Source organism: Physeter macrocephalus, chromosome 2 (assembly GCF_002837175.3).
Source record: "Physeter macrocephalus isolate SW-GA chromosome 2, ASM283717v5, whole genome shotgun sequence".
Classification (NCBI taxonomy): Eukaryota; Metazoa; Chordata; class Mammalia; order Artiodactyla; family Physeteridae; genus Physeter; species Physeter macrocephalus.
The window spans coordinates 39,245,370-39,257,366 of NC_041215.1; the positions used below are offsets into that span (position 1 = coordinate 39,245,370).

At 45.3% G+C, this 11,997-nt stretch overlaps 1 protein-coding gene across 1 annotated transcript in view; it reads right to left on the minus strand.

The window, feature by feature from the left end:
- CYFIP1 (cytoplasmic FMR1 interacting protein 1) overlaps positions 1-11,997 on the minus strand; it is a 118,894-nt gene that overhangs the window by 37,098 nt on the left and 69,799 nt on the right. The window contains exons 14-17 of the mRNA XM_055087405.1: positions 5,051-5,217; positions 3,561-3,708; positions 2,220-2,373; positions 1,118-1,274 (exon numbers count right to left, since the gene is read on the minus strand). Of these exons, the coding sequence (XP_054943380.1) occupies positions 1,118-1,274; positions 2,220-2,373; positions 3,561-3,708; positions 5,051-5,217 (626 nt within the window). The remainder of the gene's footprint in view (positions 1-1,117; positions 1,275-2,219; positions 2,374-3,560; positions 3,709-5,050; positions 5,218-11,997) is intronic.

The following is an 11,997-nucleotide window of genomic DNA, read 5'->3' on the forward strand; positions in this document are numbered from 1 at the left end:
CCAGAGCTGACCATGAGCACGCCTGGTGTGGCCAAAGCCCCTCTCTCCCTGGACAAATGGTGGTAGCCGACGGTCTCCAGAAGTAAGGTCCCTCTGAGGGCTTGAGGCACGTAAGCAGCGGGCCCAATGCGGCCCTAGAAGCGCACACACGCTCATCAAGGCCTCTAACGCTACGGAACAGACACCACGGCTGCTGCAGAGTGAGGGAAGGCCGCCCTCCTGACGTGCCCAGGCAAGGACAGTGGGGGGAGGACCCGCTAGGCAGGGCCCCAATCTGCTCACTACACGACACCCTGTTTGCTATTACTTTCCCTCCACGGACTTCATATTTTCAAAATCTCTGACCCCCGGCCCTGACCCTGAGCTTCAAACTCTAAACAAAGATGTTCAATGAACGTTTCCTCTCCCAAATCCATCTGAGTCGGAGCCCATGCCACACACTACATGCCAGGCCACCTCTCCCCTCACAAAGTTCCCGGCCCTCACAGCACCTGGACACAGTGCACTTAATTAGCTCTACTGCCTCAGCTCTGGATTTCAGTCTGAAGCCAAGACACCTGTTCCTTGTATTGGTATCTGAAGTCTCACCCCAAGAATTACGACTTCAGGGACTTCCCTGGTGGTGCAGTGGTTAAGAATCCGCCTGCCAATGCAGGGGACACAGGTTCGATCCCTGGACCGGGAAGATCCCACATGCCACAGAGCAACTAAGCCCGTGTGCCGCAACCACTGAGCCTGTGTTCTAGAGGCCACGAGGCACAACTACTGAGCCCACAAGCCACAACTACTGAGCCTGCAAGCCACAACTACTGAGCTCCCACGCCACAACTACTGAAGCCCACGCTCCTAGAGCCTGTGCTCCGCAACAAGAGAAGCCACCGCACTGCAACGAAGAGTAGACCCCACTCATCACAACTAGAGAAAGCCCACGCACAGTGACGGAGACCCAACGTAGCCAAAAATAAATAAATTAAAAAAAAAAAAAAAAAAAAAAGAATTACGACCTCAAATGAAGTGCTGAGAACAGTCACCCCTCCCCTACCTCCCAGCTCCCAAATGCCACCAAGGGCCTCAATCTCACAGACAGGAGGCTGGGACAGGCTTCCAGGACACTCACTCCATCATCGACGCTTCCTTGGTCTCCAGGATGTGGTCTGTCAGGATCCAGGGCATGGACATCTCAATGGGGAACTGGATCCTCCTGCCCATGGTCAGCTCCAGGAAGAACTCTCGGAACCACAACTGTGAAAGGTCACAGCACTGCTGGAGCGTCTCTTAAGGAATTCAAAGAACACCACGTTAATATTCCGCAAGCAGAAAAGACTGCACAGGACAGTGCGAGGGGGCGCGTGCCAGGCTCTCAGCCCTGAGCTGCGGAGAGCGCACTTGAGCAGGGAAGGGTCACGTGTGCCTCGCACAGTGTGGCCACAGGCAAAGCCACCTGGACATGCCGATTCTCACTCACAAACAGAGCAGGGTCAGCATCCAGCCCCATGGGCCCAGCACGGACACCACGGCCCACCCACGGGAGCTGGTCAACACTGCGCGCCTTCTGGTGGGATTTATTTTACATGGGATACAGACACAGCATTACATGCACACTTGGTGCAGGTCCATCTAATGCAAAATAGACAGATTGAAAAGAAATGTTTCCATCCTTTTATGAAGAGAAAAACAAAAGCCTTGCTATTACTCTAAACCTGCAGCACTTGCAGCCAAGATAGAGGCCTCCCACCCTGAATAACGGCTGCAGCACAGAAATAAACGTGGACGGCTCCACGATGACAAAGGGTATCTACACGTGTCCCGGTCACCCTAGGACGGGCTGTGCACGTCAGGCCACCTGCACCTTCCACACATTGCAGTCGTGGGTGGTTTCTGATATTTATCACCACCTGCGTCTCAAGCCAGGCGACAGTCACATTGGCCTGTGTTGCTGACCCAGTTCAGGTTACAAAGACTTTGCGTCCAGGTCACTGGGCCAGCCCCGGGCCCACAGGCCTCACCCTTCTAAGGGCCATGCCACATGGAGGGAACCCCCAGCCGGTCGTGCATTTAAAGCAACAGGTGAGAGAATGTCACGAGGGTTGCAACTTGTGTCACTGCCTGGGTGCGTGAAGGGACCACAGCAGGGGCGACCAGGCAGGCGGAAGCATTCTAGACGGTGTTAGTGGTGTTAGAACATGCTGGGCCGGACACTGGTCAGCAGTAGCTCTTACCACTGAAATTTATCAAGTGGGTGTAGAAGAATGACTCGCGATGAAATTTTTCTATGTCCAATATGGTGGGCCCCTCGAGGCTACTTCTCAAGGTTTTCTTGGAACCACTTTTGTCTGCAATGAGGGACTCTAGCATGGTTCTCACCATGTAAAGCTGCATTATCCAAGGAAACATTTGTGGGGGAGAAAATATACATGGCACATTAGTCAGGACAAACGCAGATAAACCACGAGAGGGACTGCCCCGTGGACACCGTGCCGGCTCCTCGCAGGGGCGGCGCCCATCCACGAGGCCAAGTTGCTGCTGCTTGGGACAAAGAACTTGGAGCAGAACCGTTCGCCTTGGGCCGTAAATACCAACAAGAAAAACAAACAATGTCTTACCACCAAAGGTTAATAGAGGCGGATAGGTGTAGGACTGCCTCAGAAACGCGTTAACCACATGCAAGAGCCTTTCCGTGCCCACAGACTTGAGCTGCCTGAGCAGCTCAGCAGAGCTCAAGGACTCCGCCATGGTGCGCACCAGGTAGAGCTAGACACGGACAGACGGGAGAGCGGAGACAGCGTTAGTCACACGCAGCACAGGGCTGGGACAGACACACGGACGAGTGAGCAGGGTGCCTGCGTGCTGGCAGACAGGGGACGGACAGACCCCGGACGGCACCCTCCCTGGGCAGCAATGACTTCCTCCCAGGTACCCCAGAGGTTTCCTTACGGAGCCAGCAACATGCTCTGCTGGTAATTCTCTGAAAGACTGACAGAAGCGATTCTAAAAGCCCCCAACACAGAGATGACGAGTAAGAAGTACAAAGTCCCAAAACAGGAGGGGAAAAGCCAAAGGGCATAGTAAATCAGGTATGAGGGTCAGAGAAAAGCTGCCTGGGGGCAGGAGGGAGCTGAGTATGCCAGGAGAGGGTGCAGCAGTGGTAGCTGAAGACCACAGACACGCCAAAGCTATCTTTTTAAATTTCCAAATATTTTATCTTTAGGAATGATCATTTTTAGAGCCAACATAAAAATTATAACCATACATTTAAACACCCACCAGGCAACACAGCATAAATACAGACACACAGACTTTCACCCACATTTTTGGGATGGGAGTTGATGCAATCAAATAAAGTTCTGCATGCAAATAACCAAACCCAAGAATTACAGGGTGTCTGCACCCCAGATTCACTTGGGCGAGGAATAAAGGAGCAAAAAAGACACAGGCAGTACTTTACCTGCCCAAGCAGACAGCGGTGAGGTCATTTCACTCCCAGCCCCCCTACCACTGCCCAGCTCAGGGTCAGCCCACTCAGGGGAACAGGCAGAGACAGGGGATCGGGGAACAAGAACCTGGGTGCTAGAGGGTCCCACGGCGCGCCGTGGCACTTTAATGTCAAAGCCGCTCTTGGGGTCCTTCTCGCCCCGCAGGGCCGGGTCGTTGAAGGGCTCGTGCCCTGTCTCCCAGTCACACACGGTCTTCCTGATGGCCTGCAGGACACTAAACCGCCCGTCAAGCCGTCAGGGCAGATGCAGTGCTGACACGCTCGGCACTTTTACAGTCACAGCATCGCTTCGCCTCTCACACGGACAACTCTCACACGTGAATCCCTCCGGGGGCAGCGGGGAGACGTGGTAATGGACCAGGTTCAACGTGAAACTTTAAAAATAGACCGTTTTCTTGGGGACATTACTACCCTCAGAAGATATAATGTAGTTGCGTTTTGCATCAATTAGCCCAGACGTGATGTTTTATTTCCTAAACACTGAGACATACTCAGGGCAGCAAGACAGACCCCAAACATCACCCAGAGCTGAAACTCAACCTCCCTGCGAGCCATCCCATTTTCTAACTTGAATTTGAAGTCACCAGCACAATACTGGGGACTCTGCCCGTGCCCCCAACTCACTTTGACATTGGGATGCCCCCACTCCCAACAGGGCTCCACCATTCGGAGTCCTCCACAGCGCCACCCTCGGGGCAGACGCCCCACCCACACGCCCATCCTAATCACCTCACGGGGAAAGCTCTAGCTAAATCCAGAGTTATTCTAAGACTATGCTGCACATTTCCCACGTGGTGAGGCTCCATCACAGTAAGCGTGAGCAAAACCGAGGCACTACTGAAAATATGAAAACCTTTACTAAGCCCTCCAGGAGAGAGAACAAAAACTGGGAAACCTCACAGTGTAAGATCTTATTAATGCTAAAGTCATACCATACCAGGTGACAATTATATCAACCATAAAGCAACAAAATGAAATCAGTACATGTGTGAGCCCCTGTGAGCTTCATGTTAGGTAAATGTCTCTGAAAGAAAACTTTATCTAAAAGGCTAAACATTAATAGAAAACTAGCTCAAGATTGCTCCAGGAACTCTGCAATATGTATGTACTGGGTTGGCCAAGAAGCTCATTCGGGTTTTTCTGTAACATCTTACGGAAAAACCTGAACAAACTTTTTGGCCAATGCAATAGTTTTTGACTCATGTGTAAGACAGGCGAAAAGGAACAGAAGCAAAAATACTGAAGAAATGGGAGATTAGATTCTGGGTTGTGTGTCCCTACAGGGCTGGTGAACAGAATTGCCAGACAGATTTTGAGACACTCCCAGGCCCCAGATAAGCACACCCTTGTCCCTGGGTCTCCAGAGTGCCTAGACCTTCTGTAGTTGATTTATTGTGGGCTACTCAGGTTAATAATTGGACCCACTGCATTACATTTAGAGGAAATTCACCAAAAGGGCGCCTGGAGATTGAATATAAATGCACTTTATGCAAATGTAACTCTACAACTGTTCAAACCTAAGCTGATCCTTCAGGCAGTGTGTGCAGCAGGGCTGACCTCTGGATGACGTTCTTCTTCTTCTTGATGGCCTGCCTGAGCGGCTCCCTGAGGGTGACCTGGGAGAAGTCCTGCAGCGCGGCGTAGACAGTGTGGCGGATGGCATGGTTGAACACGCTCTCCATCCTGCCCATCAGCACCTGCAAGCCTTTGATCATGGCGATCACCTGCAGGGGCACGGACACATGATCTTCAGTGTGCTGGAGGGTCACAGCTGAGCTCCATGGACCTGACACATTCCAGGAGACTGCCTCCCCCAAGCACAGGGCCTCTCCCTGGCCTCCTGTGTTTCTGCTCTGCACCTGCAGCTGTCCCTGTTCCTAGGTCTGACCCCATCAGACCATGAGTGCCTCGAGGGCAGGGACAGATCTGCTTGGCCTGGAGCCAACCTGGGCATTTGGTAACTGACTCAAAATACTTCTGAATGCATTAGGGTGCACCTCTCTGTGAAAGACTTCAACAAAACAGAAAAAGACTCAGGAAAGCAAATTTGTTATTATCTGGACAGAAAAAAACAAGTTACAAGCTTGTAACCCAAATACCATCTGTTAAACCAGCGGTCCCCAACCTTTTTGGCACCAGGGACCGGTGTCGTGGAAAACAATTTTTCTGAGGATGGGGTGGCGGGGGGAGGTTTTGGGATGGTTCAAGTGCATTACATTTACTGTGCTCTTTATTTCTATTATTCTTACATTGTACTATATAATGAAATAATTATACAACTCACCATAATGCAGAATCAGTGGGAGCCCTGAGCTTGTTTTCCTGCAACTAGATGGTCCCACATGAGGGTGATGGGAAACAGTGACACCCGAAGTGTGTTACTTATGTCCGTAAGATGCAGCTTAATTGTCACTTGCCACTCACTGATAGGGTTTTGATATGAGTCTGCAAGCAACTGATTTATTATGGTCCCTGTGCAGGCAAACCTCTCTGCTAATGATGATCTGTATTTGCAGCCGTTCCCCAGTGCTAGCATCACCACCTCAGTTCCACCTCAGATCATCAGGCATTAGATTCTCATAAGGAGTGTGCAACCTAGATCCCTCACATGCGCAGTTCACAGTAGGGTTCGCGTTCCTGTGAGAATCTAATGCCGCCGCTGATCTGACAGGAGGCGGAGCTCAGGTGGTAATGTGAGCGACGGGGAACGGCTGTAAATACAGAAGAAGCTTTGCTCGCTCACCCGCCGCTCACCTCCTGCTGTGTGGCCCGGGGGTTGGGGACCCCTGTGTTAAACAATACTGGCACAGTGAATTAATATGCATAAAAAGGTCAGAAGAAAATGCACTGAACTTCTTAAAGTTCATTTTTGTGATGGCATCAGAGACGTGATACTGTCCTCATTTCACATGTGTGTTTTCTCTGTTTGCTTTGAGGATTTATAAGATGAATCTGGGTTGCTTTTCTAATGAGGAAGAAAAAGGGAAATTTTCTATTTAAAAAAGCAAATTCCCCAACTGAAGTTGAATTGAATTCAAATTCACAGCAATCTGAATGAAAATGAAATTACTATATATTCAAACTTATGGGATGTAGGAAAAGGTGTGCTGAAAGGTAAATTTGGAACTTTGGATGCATATATTAGAAAACAAAAAAGCCTAAAGATAATAATAACCTAATACTGATCACTAATTTATAAAAAGGTAAAACAAAATAAGCCCCTCCAAAAGTAGAGGGAAATGAATATCTAAAAGCAAAAATTAATGAAATAGAAAACAAGCATATAATAGAGGGTGATCAACTAAGATAAAGCTGTTTTATAAACAAATAAATGCTCAGCAAGACTGATAAAGAAAAAAAAAAACAAGATAAGGCATGAATTACAAGCATTACAAATAAAGAGGGGACACTACCACACGATTTACAAATGTTAAGAGATTATGAGACTATACTGGAATAGGACAAACATACAGATCAGTGGAATAGAATTAAGAGTCCAGAAATAAACACTCACATTTATAGTCAATTAATTTTCAAGAAGGGTGTGAAAATAACTCAACGGGTTAATATTATCTTTTCAACAAATAGTATTGGTACCACTGAATATCCACATGCAAAAGAATGAAGCTGGACTCCTGTGTAGGAAAGGGTCATCTCAGCAGGCCTGGGATGACCAAACCCTGCACGTTCCCAGGAAAGGTTTGGCCCTTGGTTGGCTCCTAGGAACCGACTCTGAGCCACTGGAATACTCAGCCTGAAGAATGTCTGTGTGTCTGAGGCTTTGGGCCGTTGCAATAGCAGTTTTACCAGATATTTTATGCTAACAATGGGATTTATAGCAAACAGCTGTTTTTGTTCTGGATCTGGAGTCTGAGTAGCTGAGGTCAATCGTGCATGTGCTACATGCCTACATTACTGACCCTCAATAAAATTCCTGGACACCAAGGCTCAGGTGAGCTTCCCTGGTTGGCAACACTTTGCATCTGTTATCACCCATCACTACCAGGAGAATTAAACACATCCCCTGCAGCTCCAATAGGAGGGGGACACTGGAATTTGCACCCGGTTTCTCCTGGACTTCACCCTGGTGTCTCTTCCCTTTGCTGATTTTAATCTGTGTCCTTTTGCTGTAATAAATCATAACCTTGAAGAGAACAGCTACTTAATCCTGTGAGTCCTTCTAGCAAATCTAGCCTGAGGGTGGTCTTGGGGACCCCTGACAGAACACCCTACCTCACACCATTAAAAAATTAACTCAAAATGGATCACACCTCAAATATATGAGGCAAAACATAGGAATAAATCTTTGTGACTTACGTTAGGCAGTGATTTCTTAAGATATGACACCAAAAGCACAAGTAACCAAAGGAAAAATTGAAAAACTGAACTTTATCAAAATTAAAGACTTTTATGCTGCAAAAGACCCCATGAAGAAAGTAAAAAGTTAATGGGAGAAAATACTGCAAATCATAGGTCTGATAAGAACTGGTATCTAGAATATATAGAGAACTCAATAATAAAAAGACAACTAATTCAATTAAAAAATGGGCAAAGGATCTGAACAGACATTTCTCCAAAGATATACAAACTATCAATAAGCACAGAAAATATGCTCAACAGCATTAGTTGTTATAAAAATGCAAATCAAAACCACAATGAGATATTACTTCATATCTAGTAGGATAGTAGGATAGCTGGAATCAAAGGACAGATACCAGGGGTTGGCAAGGAGTTGGAGAAAGTGGGACCCTCTAGCACTGCTGGTAGGATTGTAAAGTAGTGCTACCACTTTGCAAACCATGTGGTAGTTTCTCAAAATGTTAAACAAGAGATACCATATGACCCAGCAATTCTACTCCTAGGTGTATCACCAGAAGGAACGAAAACAAGTCCACACAAAAATCTATACACAAAAGTTCATAGCAGCATTACTCAAAAGTGAAAAACTAAAACAATCCAAGTATCCATCAGCTAATATGGATAAATAAAATGTGATATATACATACAATGAAATATGATTTGGCAATGAAAAGAACGAAATACTGATACATGTGTGAACCTTGGAAATATTATGTTAAGTGAAAGAAGCCAATCACAGCCACGTATTGTAATATTATGTTAAGTGAAAGAAGCCAATCACAGCCACATGTTGTATGAAATGCCCAGAATAAGCAAATCTGCAGAGTCAGACAGTAGACGGGTAGCTGCCGCGGGATGAAGAAAGGGGAGAATGGGGGTGGGGGGTGACTACTAATGGGTTCCCTTTTGAGGCGACAAAAATGTTCTAAATTTGATTGTGATTGCACAATTCTGTGAATAGGTACCCCCAAAGCACTGGATTTTACACTTTAAATGGGTGAACTGTACGGTATGCAGGGGAAAAAAAGAACAAACAGAAAATCTGAATACCCCTACATATAGCAAAGACACTGAAAGTTTCAAAAACCATCCCATAAAGGAAAAGCTTCACCAATAAATGCTAGAAAACATTTAAGGAAAAAAATAACATCTTACACAAACCACTACAGACAACAGAAAAGAAGGAAGTGCTGTGAGCCATTTTACAAAGCCAGCATCCAAAAACCAGAGTGGAAGGTTATAAAAAAGGAATGTTACCCACTCCTCAGGTGTGGGCTAAGCACAGTGACTTCCTCCCTAAAAGCGCCCTATTAAAGGGGGCGATGGCTGGTGTGGGTAATCTCAGCCAGGTGACCAAGGGCAACACCAGCACTGATGAACCACAGTGACAGCATGCACCTCCGATGTGAGGTGATGAAAACAGCTCTGTGGTCCTCCTTCGCAAAAGCTACAAACCCAGTCTAATCAAGAAAAAAACATCAGATAAATTCCAATTGAGGGACATTCTAAAAACACCTGACTAGCACTCCTCAAAACCATCAAGGTCATCACAAACAAGGAAAGTCTGAGACACTGTCGTGACCTAGAAGAGCCAAAGGACACATGATGACTACATGTGATGTACGATCCTGGATCGGAGGAAGAACGTTATAGAAAAGTGAGGAAATATGAATAAAGCAAGGGCTTTAGTTAATAATAATGTATTGATACTGGCTTATTAAAAATGTAACACTACTAATGTAAGATGTTAGTAATAAGTGAAAATGGTTGTGGGGTATATGGGAATTCACTGTACTACCTTTGCAATTTTTCTGTAAATCATGAACCTTGATGCAAAAATCCAAATCAAAATACTAACAACTTATATCCAGCAATATATAAGGAGGATAATATATCATGATCAAGTTGAGTTTAAACCAGGAATGCAAGGCTAGCTTAACATCAAACCGGATCCAAAAAATCCTATCAGTGTAAATCTACCACATTAATGGAATAAAAAAGTCATAAAACTATCTCAACGGATGCAGAAGTGTTTTATAAAACTAATATAAAATCCATGATAAAATCTCTTAGCAAACAAGGAATAGAAGGCAACTTTTCTGATCTGAGGAAGGGTGGCTATAAGGAACCTACAGCAAATATATCATACGGTGAGATGTTGAAAGCTTTCCCTTTGAGATGAGAAACAAGACAAAGATGCCTGGAGCCTCCTCCTATTTAATGAGTAGGGATCCTACCCAGTGTGATTAAAAAAAAAAAAAAATAGAAGGGGGAGAAATAAAACTGTCATCATTTCCAGATGATATGATTATATAAGTAGAAAATCCAAAAGAATATATGGGTAATTTATTACAATTAATAAGTGAGTTTAGACAAGTTGGTAGATACAAGGAAAATACAAAAAATAATTTTGATTTTAAACATCAGTGATAAACATTTAGAAAAAAATTAAAATACACCATCAAATATCAAATACCTAGAAATAAAGCCAACAAAAGATGTGCAAAAGTTTTACAGATGAAAAGAGATCTTAGAGAATCTTAACAAATGGAGGGACATACCAGATTCATAAAAGACTTAATTTTATAAATTTGTCAATTCTTCCTAAAATGATCTATAGGTTTACTCATATCCTCATAAAAAATTCTAACAGGTTTCACTGGGACATGGAAAAGAAAGACGATTCTAAAATGTTTATGAAAATACAAAGGGCAAGAATAGCTAAGGAACTCTTGAAGACAGAAAGACCTGCTTTACCAGACACATGACTAACTACTGTAATTAACTTCTGTAATTAAGAGGGGTGTTAGGAAAGAATAGACAAACTGACCAATGGATTAGAACATGAGCAGAAACACACCTGCCCAGGTATGGTCACCTGACTCACAACAGAGGTGGCAAGAAGAGCAGTTGGAAGGGTTGGTGGGGACATTTCAGATCCAAATGTGAAAGCAGAATAAGACATCCAGAAGACAACGTAGGAGACTATCTTCAGGACCTTGGGGTATGCAAAGATTCCTTAAATAAGGCAGGAAACGTACAGCTACAAAATCTACATCCAAACACTGGATGGCAGAGCAATTAAGAACTATTCATCCAAAGGGTCCTAATGACAGTGCAGAGCTGGGGACCTCACAGCTGTGAAAGGGGCTCTTCTCCCTCAGACACCCAGGTCCTGGCTCACTCCTCTTGTGTGTGGCAATAAGAAGCTGCTGCAGCTCCCAGGCTCTCACTCAGAACATATCCTGACTGCCCCAGGGGAGTGTCCACGCACAGACCGGGAACCCACAACCTATTTTACTCTCTGTTTTGACAACTGTAACAGATGCAAAGGGCCGCCCTACACAGATACAATGACATCAAATAAGCAGTTCATTCATGTTTTTGTCTTTGCTTTGTAAAGGGAAGACAGTTTCAGGCCAGAGTCAAAGAAGGAAGAGAAAGCAGACAAAGCACACCTCCACCAGGGCGAACTTCTCCTCGCTGGTGTAGTTGTAGCGGGTGGCACGCTCATATTCCTCTGCGTTGTCAGGGCAGTCCTTGTTGGAGTACTTGTCCGTTGGGTGCACAAGTTTCCATGAATACTGGTGTGGTCAGAAAGAGGGGCGACAGCCACACTGAATACAAAATGCTGAACTGCTGGTCTGACTCACAGGACCATCACCAAAGCTACCAAAGGTCAGCCTTCTATTGTTCACTGAGTCTGAAAGTCACACAGCAGCATGTGTGCTCACACACACACGCATACTATACATGCACACATGGGCACATGCGCACTATATGTGCACACACACACAGACACCACACACGCACACACACAGTCCATCTCCATAAAACTGCAAAATATTCAGGCAATGTGACCTCACGTTCAAGTAATACATCAGAAACTTAAGAAATACATCAGGTAAAAAGGCCTGGATATTTTATGTGGAATATCTAAGACTATAAGCGTTTCATCACCGTTTCTAAAAGAATCAGACTTTCAAACAATCAGGTACCCATCCAAATATAATAATCCTTATCTGAGCAAAATAAACAACAAAAGGGAAAATCCTCTATGACTTATGGGTATCCAAATCTTTCTATGCATCAGAAACCACTTTACTAATCCTAAACAAAAGAAACTGATGGCTAGAAATACAGAG